The sequence below is a fragment of the Bombina bombina genome, chromosome 12 (genome assembly GCF_027579735.1).
Source record: "Bombina bombina isolate aBomBom1 chromosome 12, aBomBom1.pri, whole genome shotgun sequence".
NCBI classification, from domain to species: domain Eukaryota; kingdom Metazoa; phylum Chordata; class Amphibia; order Anura; family Bombinatoridae; genus Bombina; species Bombina bombina.
In genome coordinates, this window is record NC_069510.1 from 94,206,757 (window position 1) to 94,223,763 (window position 17,007).

The window sequence follows — 17,007 nt, forward strand, 5'->3', positions numbered from 1 at the left end:
AATACAGGATCAATTCTATCATTGTTTGTTATGTTAGACATAGATTTTGACAGGTTCAGTGTCTCATTAGATACAATTTGTGATGTCATATAAGGAGTATCCTTATTTGAATACATTTTAACCAATAGGGGGTTTACACACCCTTTTTAAACAAGTAAGCTTACAGAGTGTTTCCAGCAGTAGTGATTACGGCACATCGCCGAAACGCGTATACTGTTTTTACTCCATTTGTATCTTGTTCATCCATGAACATTTTAATGATTTTGCCTCAATAAAAGCTACATTTTACTTTACAGTTACTGCTCTATGCTCTCTTATTGGGTTGGATGTTTTTGTGCCCTTATGAGCAGTAACACTTCCTAAGTGGCGAGCCGTGGAGTCGGCCTTTTTTTTTTTTGGGAGACAACATCCAGCATAGACGTTTGGAAACCTGTATTGGCTGAGACGCACAAGCCCACGGATGCACCTCCTACTTCCAGCTCCCTCATTGGCTCACAGAGAATTGCGGTCACTTCCGGTCTAGCGGCTTCAGAGAAGCAAGCAGTTGCACATCGGTGTAGCGTTTCCTTACCGGGACCCACTGTGATGAAGCCTGGTCTTCGCAGGGACGGCTGGAAAAGAAAGGAGAGTACAGCAGCAGAAAGGTGCGGTGGTGGCTCACCGGTAGTATCTGTGACGGAGCCTGGACTTCGTGGGGACAGATCGGTGAGTGTTTTCAGCCAGCTTTCAGACGCAGCCATACCACTTGTAAGCAGGTACTGTTTCTATCTATTGCACACAGGAATTTATTTCCCTTTTCCTATTATGGACATTTGGCAGCAATAGTATTCCACACACACGGAGCAGCATGTCTGCTGGAAAGGAACATTTCTAAAGCACTTTGCAACTTGCTTTTTGTATGTATTGTTTTTTTCCTGGAACTGTCACCCAATTATCATTATTAACATATCACACTACGTGATCCTTACGGCCACATTAACCTCTTCCTCACCTTGCATACTTTTGGTTTATTCAGGGTCTAACAGTAAGCATACTATAAGGTTATCCGATATCTGGGCATCAACCTATGTGACATTTACAATCTAATGAACATATCATTAACTCTGAGGGCCATAGCTGTTAGACCTATTATAAGCAAAGTATGCAATCAAACAGCAGTTAGAGGGCACGAGGAGCCAGCTGGGATATGATTCAGAGAGAGACTAGGGCCAAAAGATGGTTATGTAGGGGAAAAAATAGTTAAATGAAAGAAAGAGAAGGATAAATTGGTGGCTTCAAACCCTAGTGCTACCAAACATATATGTGACAAATAAACATAGGGTAACAAATTATAATTACTGTATATAAAGCTAATAATGTCAATATTGGGCTATTACCTATTCCAAATATATTAATGCATCAGGCTCATGAGCTATCATTAAAAATATATCCCACAATAGGCACATTATAAAATACAGTTTAGGAAAAATACTTATGAGAGGTTATATAGGGACAGCATGATAACATTACACAATACTCATACTATACTGTGATGTGCATCAAAGCGTTGTAAACCGTATACCCCTTATATGACCTTAACTTATTTCAAAACCAAGAGCTATTCGTAGGGTGGCTGTACAGAGAATCCAGTACATATATAACTGGTTATAAGGTTTATGTCCCTTAGGAAAAATATAGCCCTGACTTGCACCATCTCTACATTGTAAGACGACTCAATATGCGTGTTATAGGCAAGTGGTTCACTTTTTCAGAGTCCCTGGTCGCTCAAGTTTCCGTTCAGAAAGTTTCCAAAGCGCCAGTGAGTATTAGAATAACTAACCGGCTTGCAGGAGAAAAGCATGCTCTTATACTGCCCCTTCTTAGCAAGTAGCGTATTGCAACATTTTAGTAAGGTAAGCGGCCAGAGTGAAGTGTAGGGGCAAAGTGTAGGAGGTCAATAGCTCAAAGCGTCACTCTCACCCCCATGGACTCCTCTTTCTCTGCTAGGGTCATCCTCTTGTTTGAATCGGCCCTTGGTGACTACAGTTAATAGAGATTACAGCGTGGGCAACACTAACGATTAGCCTGCCTTCAATGAAAATGGTAGTGATCGATATAGTGCATCGTCCGTGTACCTCACACTGCAGTCCCAGTGCCTAAGGTCTGGCTCATCCAACTCCAACTTTAATGTGGCAACCAGGGGAAATCAAGACCGCCAGTGGTAGTGGCTTCACTGTCTGCGGTGAGTAGGGGCCTCCATGTGCTGCAGCCAGCTGGGACAGTATTCCGATCTTTGACCGTGTGTCCCCGGGTCTGACCAGTTGCGCATCAAGATCCACTTCTAAAGTTATGTCGTACCTGGAGCTAGATCTTTGTTGTTTGGGGGTAGGAATCTGCCGCAGCCCAGAAGGTCCCACTCTGCTAGGCGTGACTGATTGCCGCTGCATCCCTTGGGCTAGGTTGTTAGGAGGTCTCAGTGGCAGTCCACCCTGCAGAGAGGTAAGTGCAGGCACTGAAGACATATATTTGGCAGCACGGGTCCGCAGTGGCTCCTGTACTTGGCTCATGACTTGCTTCTGGGGGCCAACCAAACCCGCCGGAGCGGCGCAGAATGAGAGGTGAGTGTCCCGGTCACGAACAGAAAGTTTGACCGACAAGTGCTGTTGCTGATCTGTGAGTTCAACCTGCACTGTTTCTCCTGTCCTGTCTACAGGGCATGCGGTTGTGCTTTTATATGTTAATTGGGCAAGCTTGCAAAATATATTGAATCTATCGTTCATCATCCCCTCATATTCTTTTAGGAGGTCTTGCATAATGATGTTGAAATCCTCCATTGTGATGCCTTAGGAATCGTCCCCCAAAGGTTGCTAGATTCGGGAAGGATTGCAGGATTTAGGAAAATCTCCAAATTGATAGATTATTGCAACGCAACCACGGCGTTGTATAACGGCAGGGCCCTGAAGGATCTCTGCCGGGGTTTTTTTTGCTGGAGGCCGCAACCTCAATGTATGCTCCGGTGCTCTGGTGCTGGCAGCTATCTTAACGAAGTAAGGATCATCAGACAGAGGATAGTTAGCTTAATTGCTGCAAGTTAAGATTCTTGCCAGATGGCGACTTTTTTCACTATTTTATCAAGCCAAGTCTCTCAAGGCTGGAGCAGCACACAAAACTGCGACCTATCATGGCCGCCACCCGGAAGTTCCCCCTTGAGCTCTTTTCTATCAAACAGTTCTGCCATATAGTGCTGAAATGACTGGAAAACTCCTGAGTCCATATAAGTATTATCTCATGGGAGAGATTAGAACATTTATTTTTTGCATTAAAATATCCCTTTAATGTAAATAACCTACCTAGAAATAAACTCAATAACACACAGCAGAAAATGTAATAAACTCAGTTTATTAAAGATATTAAAGGCATTTTTGAAAGCAGGAGATGTTATACCCGCAACTGCAAGATGTTAAATGGTAAGGAAGATGAGCAAGGGGCATTCACCCAAAGCAGCAACAACAGCTGTTTATATGTTCCCAAACGCGTTGCCATAAGTTCTTCCGATGGCTTTTCACAATGGGGATGCTGTAAAAAAAAAATGTTACTATAACTAACCTAAGTTCACAACTAATTTACCAGACCTAAAATGAACATATTCTAGAGAATTTAAGGATATTTTTTTCCCTTTAAGTCTTAAATACAGTTATGATTATGTCACATAGTTAAATGTAGGCAACAGTGCAATAACAGATCTCATGAATATAGCAGGACTGTCATGGGTTAGGAACTCTATCTGCTGTTCCTCCCACTCTATCCCCTTCACTATAAATGTTTCCAGAGTTTAAAGTAAATTAAACTTTATAATTTAAGATAAATTTCTATCCAGCACAAATCACAACTCTCCAGTGCTCTCAGGATTACCATGGTCTTGGAGCCCTACCCTCTGACTATCCTGTAGCTCCCCAAGAACTTCAAAAATGTAGGGTTGCCATGGACATCCTATCCATGCTCTGATCAGTTCATTGCCTAACCAACTGCATCCCTGATATCATGTGACTTCACCCCCAGGTGATAGGAGAGAAATTATAAAAGCTAATTATTCATTTTTATATCTGACTTTAAAGATGCACTTGTGACATAGATACAGCATGTTTTGGTCAGTTTAGTTACCCAAGCTCTATTATGTGAAGCATTAAAGCTGTGAGAGGGAAGGGAAACAGTGATATCACATGACTGTATCTTACCTATCATCGCTGTCTTCAGGGACACTAGTGCTGGATGTCATTGCACTGGCCATGCTTGCTAGAGATGTCTGTATCAATGAAGAAAAAAAGGGGAAGTCAGAAGGAAGATGGAGTAAATAGGAAGAAGAGAGAAACCTACATATAAACATCTGCCTAAATACATACTAATAATATATACATAATACTCACCATAGATGGAGTAGGTGTAGTTCTCCTGCAGATGTTCTCAGGCTGTTGGAAGTCCATGGGTGCATCCACTAAACAGATACAGACAAGGCCATAGATGATTATTTATACTATGCGCATTATTATTACATTTGTAGGTACACTCACTACTTAGTATTTTAAAAAGATTCTTTTGTTTAGTTAAAAGATATTTATTTGGGTTTTTATTTGCAACCATTAGAATGTTGTCCTTAATAACCAAGTAAATATTGCAATGTAAAGCCTCTCCGCTGCTAGTAAATAATGTTTTTTGTCTTTGCAAAATGGGATTGGATTTATAAAACAGAGAGAAATCTAACAGTCACCATAAACCTTTTAGTCATTTCCAAGGGCCTAAAGCAACTAGGTCTGTGCTCACAGGAGAGGTTTTTAGGGGGCAACAGGTTTTGGAAGGTAGTTCTGTGATGTAAGAAATGTCTACTCCTCCTAGGTGCCCATTTTATTTATTAATGTTATTATATTTTATATTTTATAGCTTTGAGGTATAAACAAACTGTTATATAACAGGGTTGTTCATCCTAATAATGAAGGGCACAATGTGACCTTTTTGTGCTTTTTAGGGGAACATCATGAATTTCTTTCCAACAGCTCACCTGTTTCTGCAAGAACCTCAGATGTTATATTGAGTTCTATGTTGTTGGTTGAAACAGCATCTTCCTGGCTTGTTTTTAGCCAAGGATGGTCCATGATATCCTAAGTACACAAATAACAAATCCAGTATAAAAAATCGATATAAAATGATTTCCATGAATAAAATGTATAATTTAATGCTCAATGCTTAAACAAGATGAAAAGAAAACCATCTGTATAAAAGGAGTAATTTGATAATTAAAAGCAATGATCTGATAATAATAAAAAAGTAGTAATAATAATTATTCTTTGTGCCGCCTGCTGTATTTATGGATGGATTAGCCAATGAGCTGCTGCCGTGTCACCAGCAAGATATCAGCTGTCACTCTACCAGAAACACAGCTGAAACTCATTAGTTAATCTTTCCACTCTTCAGTAGGGGTGACGGAAATGTGATTGTTTTATGTGAAATAATATTGTATTTACAAACTGTGTATAAATGTCACTCACATGATTTGTACTAACTTTGCACTGTGACCAAAAAAGTAACCATAAATGTGTATTCATGTAAGATTTTATTAAAGGGATTTTTCAAACTGAAGCACTGTCGTGGAAGGGAAACAGTGTTTCAGATAGAGCATGCAATTTTAAGCAACTTTCTAATTTACTCCTATTATCCATTTTTCTTTTTTCTCGTGCTATCTTTATTTGAAAAAGTAGGAATCTAAGCTAAGGACCCGGCCCATTTTTGGTTCAGCATCTGGGTTGCGCTTGCTGATTGGTGGCTAAATGTACCCACCAATCAGCAAGCGCTATTCCAGGTGCTGAACCAAAAATGGGCCGGCTCCTTAGGTTAGATTCCTGCTTTTTAAAATAAAGATAGCAAGAGAACAAAGAAAAATTGATAATAGGAGTAAATTAGAAAGATACTTAAAATTGCATGCTCTTTCTGAATCATAAAAGAAAAAAAAAATGGGCTTAGTATCCCTTTAATATAAAAAAAAAATCTGTTTTTATTTTATTATATTTTCCTCTCTTTGTTAAAACTTAGCTTTGTTCCATCAGTGCATACTGAAGTAGGCCCAGTAATCATCCATGGGCCCTAAGTTCTTTATGTGTAATAACATTTATAGAAATATTGTTACCAATACAGCTACCATATAGTACCTAAGTCACGTGCACACACCTAAGCCTACCATAGTATGTATTACTGCAAAGGAGCTGTGTTTAATGGAAGAATACAAAGAGAAACTATGACAAAATTAAACTAGAAAGTTATATATTTTTGTGGTAAGATATAAATCTGTCTGTAGGATGTTACTTTTACAAAAATCATTTTTGAGAATATTTGTATTTATGTGAAAAGAAGTTTGTGTCCCACCTCCAGTGTGGCCCTCTTGCAGGGGTCTTGGACAAGAATAAGATGTATCAGGTCCTGGCACTGTTTGGATAAATGGGAGGGGATGACACAGCCGGAGTAAATGTTTTCCAGCACCTCCTATGAGAAGCATCAGGAAGGGAAAGTTAGCAAATCTGAAGATAATTACCATGCACAGAATTTGTCAGCTAGTGCAATTTATTTATTCAGTAATTAATTCTAAATCCCAACAATTTCATACTAATCATCTTATATTTCCCTAAGGATTTAAATGTCTTGTACGTTCCTTGCTCACTTACCTCACTCTCCTCTCCAGCGAAGGGCAGGGAGCCGGTCACAAGTTGGAATAATATGACGCCCAGGCTCCATACATCAGCCGCTGGGCCGTCATAAGGCTTCTCCTGCATCACTTCAGGGGCTAGCGTGGAGTAGGTGCCGCAAAGGCTCTCCAGATCCTCTCCGATGTTATAGTAGGTGCTAACCCCGAAATCTGCCAGTTTGATGGTTTTGTTGGAGTCCAGGAGAAGGTTTTCGGTCTAAAAAAGGAAGGACATAAATAGTGCGTGGTAAGTAAGGTAAAAATGGATTAAACCTATAGTTAAGCTCCACAGCTTTTTTCATAGAGCAAATATACAGCTTCTTACAATGCCACACCTTAATGTTACTCATTAATTACTAATAGTAAGTGAACCTTTAATTAATTGGCTGTGAAATTTTATATAATATTTGATGTGTGACATTTATTTGCATTAAAGGCATCAGGTTCTACATATAGGGCCTGTATCACAGACCTAGGGTTACAATGTTGAGTAGACCACTGGGCAAACAAACCAATCCTAGATGCCTAAAGCTGTTCATGTCCTTGATGTAAGTATAGGTGCCGGGTAGTGTGATGTATGTGCCAGTGGTCACTACATATTCCTTAGTATAGTCTTTAACAAAATCATTTCCCCCCTAACGGTTACCTTCAGATCCCGGTGCACTATGTTATTCTTGTGCAGGTACTGAACCGCTGTGACCGCCTGAGAAGAAATTGAACAGACATTATTTAGTAGTTGTGCATTTTAGTAGAAAGTTTTTTGCAATATATTTTTATCAGTCAAAATTCTTCAGTGGGTTTAGCTAGACCTGTGCGTTCAGACTTTTCATCACTAAACAAATGCTGAAGATGGCGTCTACAAGCCACATTTGTCAAGTTTTGGACACAGATTTATTGTTGTGAATTTGCAACACACTAAGATCAGTGCAAATCCAGTTGTACTTTCAGAAGAATAAGTCTGGGGATCTTCGTTTACTGCCATAAGTCCGATGCCCACATCTAGCTTTAGGGGACAACAGTTGCACACCTATTAGTATCACTACAAAGTATTAAAATGGATCAGTCAGCAAACAGGCCCTTCAACCTGTGATGTAATCACCAAACCCAATAAAGTGCCATTTTGTGTGTCGTAAATCCGGTGTTCTATTGAGAACTCCAATACATCGAAAACTCCAATCTGACATCACTTCCGGTGATTCCATGCATCTGATTAGTCCATGTCTCAGTGAGTGACAGGATTCGCAACCAATCAGATGAGCACTGAAATCGCCTATCTTCACTATCTATTTTGCCTCCGCCTAGAGGGTTCAAGTGGGGCGAAGTTTACTTGGGGTGTATGCCAGAGGATCAGAGGTGCGCCCCCCAAGACAGGCAAAAATAGATAGTGGAAATAAAAGAGTCACTGGAAGTGACGTCAGATTGGAGTTTTCAAGGAATTGGAGTTCTCGACAGAACACCGGCACATTTGTAGTTTGGAGTCTGAAATCAAAAGATTAGCTACATATTGGTTTTTTTGGTGGTTAGAATTTTGAGCTCCAGGGGAAGTAACTACAAAAGCATTTTAGGATTTTGATAACTGGGAAAACACTGGTAATATCAGCTCAGAAATCCTCATCTACTGAAAACAAGTGCAACATAGTGATCCGCCCCATAGCTGTAAATCATCTCAATATAAAGAGCTGTTAGTGAACATCAGATATGCTCATAGCACTTACTTGATGGAAAATTTTACCGGCCTCTTCCTCCTTTAAACCACTGGACTCAGGAATATATTTGTATAAGTCACCTGTGTCCAAGATTAGTAAAAATAAAAACAAAAAAGATTAAACATTGTTGCACAATACGACAAGGAAGGGAAGAAACTGGAGAAGGAAATTTGGATAAAAAGTATAATAAATTAGAATGCAAATAGTAAAAAGGAAACTAAACAAAATAAACAAGAAAATAGGAGGAAAAAAAACAAAAATAAAACATATTACATTTTTGGGTAAATCACAGCGGCTGAAAATAAAAATAAATAAAACAAAGTAAATTTGTGACTCAGAGCAATTACTTTTAAGATACTTTAGAATTAATTTTGATGATCAAATGTACTTGGTTTTCTTGATATCTTTGAAAGCATATGTACATATCCTCAGCAGCAGTGGCAATGTACTACTGGGTGCTAGCTGGTGATTACTGGCTTCATACAATTGTTTCCTGCTATTGGGTCACCAGATGTGTTCAGCTAGCTCCCAGTAGTATATTGCTGCTCTGGAGCTTACCTTAACTATGTGTTTATTCCCTTTTCAGGGGTTAAACACATAGTTAGTGCAAGCTATATTGCAATACTATAATGCTCTAGCATATTAGAGCATATCCCTTTAACCACACACATCTGCAGCTATATTATACATCTACAACTGTCTGTGGAAAAACAAATGATCTGGCTTCTATTGAAGTCATAAATAACAAAATATGAGGGGAACTTACCTCCACTGCAGAAGTCCATGATAACAAATAAGGCTGACGGAGTATCAATAGCCTCATGGAACTTCACTGTAAAGAAGAAAGGAGGTTGTGGTTGGATACTAATGAGGATAAGTAAAAGGGAATTGGAACAAGCTGAATATGGGAGAGGGTCTTGGTCCCCTGGTTCACTTACCAATGTTTGGGTGATCGAGTGTCTGCATAATATCGACTTCCTTGAAAAGCTGAAGAGAAGAAAAGGCTTTAAGTAATGAAAGTAATAGAAGTGTAACCCATTTAAATACCCCAGTAAAACAATACAACACAAGACCGAAATTTCCAGAGAGGTTTAACACTTTCCTTACCAAGTCAAGCTCCTCCTCCTCCATATCATCTTTGTTGATGATCTTGACAGCTACCTGAAATCATAAAATACAGGTGCATATAAATATAACTGGCACCTCTCATTTATGGTGACAATGGTACTTTGTGCCCAGTGGAATTAGTGGTGATATGGAGCAGAAGATGTTGTCCTGTGTCTCCTACTCCATGTCACAGATATAACACAGTATTAATAAGGGTCTCCTAGATACTCACTTTTTGTAGGGAGTCAATGTGTTGACCAATCATCACTTTCCCGAAGCTTCCCTCACCAATAATATTTTTGAGGGCGTACTTCCCAATGTATACTGAGGATGCGCAGCCGCTACCATCCTCACTGTCTGCCATGGTGGTGCCTTAGGCACCTGGCCTGGCTGCAGAAGAGAGAACAAAAGCAGAGTATTGGGTATAAAGCCACTAGAGGTGCAATATGTACACACACAGTCTTGTATTGCTACCATGGTGTTACACCTATGCAGGGACCTCCCCAGATCTCCCTACGAGGACAGATTTTCAGGATTACCTTGGGAGAGAGCAGGTTACTAACCATCTTTACTTATCACTTGGGTCTGTTAGGGAGGCCTAAGAACAGGTTTGAAAACCCCTAGTCTAAAATAACTTTATTATTTCTTTACAACACCAAGAACAAGAGATTGTTGCTTACCTGATGCCAGGAGACGATTTGTAATCAATAAAATCTAATATAATAAGCGCAAAATGAGAGAGAAAAAACTCAGGTGTGCTCTGCACAGGTTGAAGAAACACAGTGATTGTTATGTGCAACCTGTGCAGAACTTCTACCTGTCTATGATGTCATTGGAATATTGACATCATTTTAATGCATTAAAGCTTCCATCATCGCTACGGTAACCAAGACACTCACTGATGACAGACTAAATAATTCAAGTAAATAATAAAAATAATGATATTAATTAATATAATAACATTAAATATTTGTAAGAGAAATACAGCTAAAAGATTCATTATTTACTTGATTTTTTACTGTAGACCATGGATACTGAGCAAGGCAAAATGTCACAAATGTTATATTTATCTCACATGATTATATAGAAATCAATATCAAATGTATTTTTTAAATGTATTTCACCAAATATAAAAAGTTTTTTTTGTGTGTGCATGTGTGTGTGTAAAAGAGCATGCCTTTGTGCTTGTGTGTGTAAAAGAGCATGCCTTTGTATGTGTCTGTATGTGTTTGTGTGCATGTTGTGTGTGTGTAATAGCCTGCATTTGTGCTTGTGTGTGTGTGTAAGAGCATGCCTTAAGGTCTAAACCCCCTATTACGTCCTATGTAGTGTAGCATAAACCTGAATAAATAAGACAACACACCATGTTGGGAGAGAAAGACCGGTAACGGTCACGTTTATTAAAATAAACAAATAACTAGTGCCTAATGTGTTATTCGAATTATCTTAGGCACTTTAAACTCTTAATACCAAACTTGGCAACAGGTTCGTAAACAAAACGTTGGCAGCATCTTTCCCTAACCTAGCCCCTTTAAGCAGATGGTCAAGGCCCCTTTCGATGTTTGCAGCGTGACACCCGGCTGTTCACGCCCAATTGCACTGAGAGAGAGCTGTGATTGTTTAGAGGTATTCGGTCTTATTCGCAAGGGAGAGGACCCGCAGACCTGCGCCTGGCGGGCGTAACCCCTCCCCTTTTTTAGACGTCACTCTTCTCTCTCCATGCCCGCTCCCCAGGGCCCTGACCACCCGCCACAAGAGCCAGGCGTTCTCTTGCTGCCACACAAAAAACCGACAGGCACCTATAATAACTTAACATATCAAAACTGTAACAAATAAACTTAATAACAAATAACAATCAAACTTTTTTTTTTTTTGAAAACTAGATTACCCTTAACAAAGCGCTCCTAATGTCCTTCAAGAACATGTCCAACCCAACATCCGTCAGGTGGACCCCATCAGGACGAAATAGGTCCTTCTTGTCGGCCGTTATCCCATTGTGACGAATCACGAAGCCCCCCAGGGCCGTGACCGCTCTCCCCAACTCTCTATTGACCTTCTTTTGCACGTTATATGCAGCTTTCTTGGTCACAATGTGTCTCCAATGCAGCCGAGCAACCACAGTGACCAACCTATTTTGACCTCCTTCAACCACGTGTGAACCACTTAATATCTGCTGTCATCCTCTTCATAAGGTCCAAGGCCGGCAATGAGCCTAAGTCATTACCCCCCAGGTGCAGCACTATAACGTTAGGCTGCCTCCTGCAACAATGCTGGCAAATCGTCCCACAGAAGGCCCCTGCGTCCTAACCACCGGAAGTTGGCCCTGGACGTTTGGAATCCAAGCTGTTGCCCTTCCGGCGTCCGCAGCGCCCTGATGGACGCCCAATGGATAAATGAGTGGCCTATTATCCACACTCGAACAGGGGGTGAACTTCCTAACGTACCTGGTGAAACAGATGACACCCTATTAGCCGGACAGAGCCCTGGCCCATGATACAGCCCCACTGCTCAAATCCCCTATCAGCAGACCCACCCCCACACCAACCGCTACCCCCTCGGGTACCCCTTTGATGCCCTCCTAATTGAATCAGTTAAATGTAAATGACCCGCATCCATTCTTAGGAATGTGGTCCTGGTGTGGGCCTAATATACGCTTTGTACTGGGCTGATCTCCATCTCCCCAAGCGATTTATCTCTGCAGAGGATTCCCCTTTCTCCACTGCACTAGTAGCTGCGCCAATCCTAAACGAATGGGCAGCGATTCTTTTGGGATCTAACCCCGTCATTTCCGCTGTTTTTGCAAGAACCCTCCGAAACTGAAATACCGACAATGCTGTCCCATCCTCGTGCACGAGGAACTGAGCGCAATGCCCCGGACGGAGTTTTGCAAACTCCTCCACGCAGTGCACCGGGCAGCATACTGCTTCCTCCTGTCTTGCCAGGGGCAACCTTGTGCCGTTACCCTCCTGATCCGTTCTGGACCTCGGAACAAATAATAGCACCCCCCCTTGAGCTAACCGCACATGCTCCGCCAGGACCCCCCCTGTCCCTTTCATTTTGGATGATGACACTAACTCGCTCACCCGCAGAGCCCCTGCAAATGCTATTGCAAAAGCAGTCCTAAAGAGTAACCTCTCATAATCCGATTTGCAGACCTCTTGTAAACCAAGTGCCAACCGCCTCAGTCTACTGGCTGTAATAGGCTCCCTGTGGTCCTTTACACAGGGAACCATTCTCCCCCACCCCTTCAGCACTTTTCTAACCAGAAAAGCCCTAGAGTGGTTCACAAAACCAAGTGCCTTGTTAAAGAAGGCTACTGCTGACAGCCTACCTGCAGCTCCTGCCTTGCTAATGCCTTCCCTTCTCAACAACGCCAGCCATTCCAACACATGCACCCTAGTGGCCCCTTGAACCTGTACGCCCTTCTGATGACAGAAAGTCTCCCATCTGTTCCAGTGGCCCATGTAGGCCGCCCAAGTCTTCGGAGCCAGGGACACCTTAACTAAACCGAGGATGCCTTCCCAACCTTCATCAGCTGCCAAAGAGAAGATGGGCACGTTAGACCCTCCTTCGCCGCCCTGGGTGCTGCTTTCCTAAACTGCCCCCAATTGAATCGAGAGAGTGCATCAGCGATCACGTTCTGCACTCCCAGGACGTGTTTGGCGGTGAAACAGATGTTGAGCTGCAAGCAGCAGAACACCAGATGCCTCAAATAGCGTACTACATTTGGTGAAGATGCAGACAACCTATTAATGGCGTACACCACACTCAGGTTGTCTGTCCAGAATACCACCGACCTGTTCGCTAACCTATCACCCCAAATTTCCACAGCAACAACTATTGGGAACAGTTCCAATAGCGTCAAATTCCTGACACACCCAGCCTCTATCCATTCGCTGGGCCACGGAGCTGCACTCCACTCCCCGTCCAGGTATGCTCCATACCCTGAGCCACCTGCCGCGTCCGTGAAGAGGTGCAGGACTTGATTAGAAACTGGCGGGTGCCTCCAGAGGCAAACCCCGTTGAAGTTGACCAGGAACCTGGCCCAAACCTCCAAATCCTCCTTTACATCTGCTGTGACACTGGCCCATTTCGCTCCCCCCTGAGGGCCTTTCCATTGGCCCTCTAGGCGGCGATTGAAAACCCTTCCCATTGGAATCACATGCCCGGCAAAGTTTAGGAGGCCAAGCAATGACTGACCCTCCCTAATGGGGACCCTATCGTGCCCCATAAATTACCTGATCAGCTGCAACAGTCGCTGCACCTTGTCGTCAGGCAATCTGCAGACCGCATGCACTGTGTCAATTTCTATCCCCAGAAATGTTATACTCGTACAGGGACCTTGCGTCTTCTCATCCGCAAGTGGTACCCCGAAACTCGCCATCATGTCTTTCATGACTTTCATGAGCTGTTCGCAATCAGCGCAAACCGCTCTCCCCACCAAAAGGAAGTCGTCTAGGTAATGGGCAATCGCCCCACCCCCTGACGCTGTCTCGACCACCCAGTGCAAAAATGAACTGAAACACTCAAACAACGAACAGGACAAGGAACACCCCATTGGTAGGCACCTGTCCACATAGTAAGACCCCTCGAACTTCATCCCCATGAGCCTGAACGCCGAGGGATGAAGGGGCAGCAGCCGGAACGCGGACTCTATGTTGAGCTTTGCCAGCAGTGCCCCTGGGCCACATGCCCTGACTACCTCTAGAGCATTATCAAAAGATTGATAATGCACCGAGCTAAGTTCAGGGTCAATAGCGTCATTGACTGACCCCCCTTTTGGGAAAGACAGGTGATGAATGAACCTGAATTTCCCCGGCTCCTTTTTTGGCACAACCCCCAAAGGTGAGACCACAAGGTCTGCAATCGGGAGCTCGGCGAATGAGCCAGACACCCTCCCCATCACCACTTCCTTTGCCAATTTCTCTCTCACCACATGTGGGAATTCATAAGCCGTCTGCAAATTTTTGTGCCCCTTTGATCCCAGGACATTCCTCGTAACTGGGATCTTAAAGCCCCACTCCAGACCCACCCGGAGCAGCTCAGCTGCCTCCTGGTCTGGATAAATTGCCAGTCATGCTAGCATCAGTGACAGCTTAAACGGGGTTGGGGCCCTTGACCCCAACTCCAGGTTTTTGTGCTGGTTTAAGCTGCCCCTGGTCCTTGCGTTTACCGCAATCGATTCCTGGGTGGGGACCTCCGCAGTACCTGCAGATGTGCCGAAAGGAACAACTGCTCCCCCTGTCACACAACTTGTCCTGAAATTTCCAGCACTCTCGCCCCCGCCTACTGACCCTCGCGCCCTGCCGTGGCAACCCTTGCCGCGCCTGTGCGGGGGGCGTGGCGCCCCCTTCCAGCCCTAGTTTTGACCACAGATGCATGTCCTGTGTGCTGAAATGCAGTAAGGGATTCCCCACCATCTTCCTCCTGAAGGCCATGTCATATTCTCTCCACGCATCTTCTTTAAATCTGGTATGGATATCCTCTATAGTATCCTGATACTTAAAGAGGTTGTGGCCTTGCAGAGGCCACCTATCCACGTAATAGGCCGTCAGCACTCTGAAGCATTTCAGCCATTCTTCGTATGTTTCAGGCCTGCGCACCTTTTTGGGCCCTGAGCCGTCCAGGGCCCTTTCCTTTGCCCTAAACGCATCCAGTGAGAGGTCGAAAATGTTCACGTATCGACCCTCCTGTATTTTTTTAACTACTTTCCTCTTGAGGTGGCCGTATAGTGAGTGAACCAGGCACGGGTACGTGTCCCCCTGCGCCGCCACCTTACGCGGCACTGTGGCCCCGGGCGTACTGCCCCCAGGCCCTATTGCCCCGTGGTCCTCCTCCACGGGCCCCGACCCCTTGGCCCTATCCTTCGCATGCCCTGCCGCCATTTTCTTGATCCACCTAAACATTCTACGCTGTCCTTTCCCAACCAGCCCCAGGTCCTCCTCACTCTCTGAACCTGATCCGCTAGTTGAAGACCCCGTGTCAGCGTGTAATGTATGAGGTGCATAGTACTCACGATTCCCTGGGTGGTCTGGTTCGATGGATGCCTGGGTCGTTGATCCCATCTGATCCAACTGCTCCCTGCTCGGTCCTGCCACAACCAGCGCACTGGAAGCCTCGGTTGCCATTGCTGAAGCAGTCCTAGTCTGTACCTGTGGAGACAAAGCACCTTGGGGAGTACTCTGGCCAACAGGTGGTGTGTCAAAAGAGATATTCCTCCCTTCCACCCTATGCTCCCCCCCAGCATTCATCCCCAGAGCCGCTGAAACAGCCCTTCTAATTAAGACCTCCTGTCCAGGCCCCTCCTGGGCGTGGGCACTCAACCCCTGGGGGGCCTGCTGCCTAGCCACCTCACGCAGCGCAGCCTCTACAGCCTTTTTTATGATTTCCTCCTGCACCAGCACACTATTTACCTGGTTATCATTCGTCACACACATAGGAACCCCTTGTCTAGGATTACCCTGCTCCTGGTTCGCAGACACCACACACCTATGCTCCCCATGCATAGTATCAACACTCATGCCATACTGTGACCCGTGAGCAATAACATGCGTTATCCCCGCATGTGTCCTCCCTCTGCCTCTAGTGGCGTTCCCCACAAACATGCCACTACTATCATCCATGCCCCTTACATGCCTACTGGCAACATGTGTGCTCCCCGCTGCCCCAGACATATTCCTGTGGTCGCAAGTGCCATCCCCCATGTACACATGTGCACTTGTCTGAGGCCCACTGACACACAAGCCCGTCTGTGCACTCAACCTAGGCCCCTCAACCTCGGCCACCACAGACACACTCCTCTGGCCGCAAGCACCATTACCCTTGGGCGCTTGCGCACTTGTACTAGGCCCTTCGACCTCGCTGCACCGCAGAGCCTCCGCCTCACCAGACGCACTAACAGTGCCCGGTGAGTACTCCTGCCTCCCTCCTACTCCGCCTGTTGGCACCCCACCCGCGACCGGAAGCCTCCCCAAGTTACCTGGGCCGCTCCGGTCGCGTGTGGCGTCTTGTCCTCTTCTGCCCCTCCCTCCAAGATGGCGGCCGAGATCCTCCTCCTCTGACGAGCTTGAGGAGTACATCTCGCGTGATCCGCCATCTGAGAGGGCTGGGCCCGCTGCGCACTCCGCACCACCTAACCTCGTAGGCCCAGATCCCACGCCCTTAACCCCTGACGTACCACCAGCAGCCTGGGCCGCATCCTGGCCCTGCCCTTGCCCAGTGGGGGCCATAACTGACGCTAGAGATTGGGCTAAAGCCAGGACTGCCGCCATGGCTGCCGGTGGCAATGCTGGCAAATGACCAGCAGTATCACCCCTTAATAGCGCCCCCAGGCCACTACCAGGAGACCCCATGTCCTGGGGGCCTTCCCGCCCCCACTAGGACCAGCCTGGGCCTCTCCACGGTCCACTACACCAGGCTGAGATTGGCCCTCCCCACTAGGGCCGTCCCTAACTGACATTCTAGCTTTGGGCCCAGGACCTCTCTCCC

General features: G+C 44.7%; 1 protein-coding gene across 1 annotated transcript; it reads right to left on the minus strand.

Annotated features, from left to right (window-relative positions):
• Positions 1–4,062: 4,062 nt before the first annotated feature.
• On the minus strand, positions 4,063–9,883 carry LOC128642689 (MAP/microtubule affinity-regulating kinase 3-like). Its single transcript, XM_053695468.1, has 12 exons — positions 9,752–9,883; positions 9,520–9,573; positions 9,351–9,399; positions 9,179–9,244; positions 8,422–8,492; positions 7,353–7,409; positions 6,687–6,923; positions 6,391–6,507; positions 5,033–5,132; positions 4,404–4,471; positions 4,215–4,282; positions 4,063–4,168 (listed from the first exon to the last, which is right to left on the minus strand). Exons 1-12 carry the CDS (start codon positions 9,881–9,883, stop codon positions 4,063–4,065), a joined length of 1,125 nt encoding a protein of 374 aa, XP_053551443.1.
• Between the last annotated feature and the right edge of the window lie 7,124 nt (positions 9,884–17,007).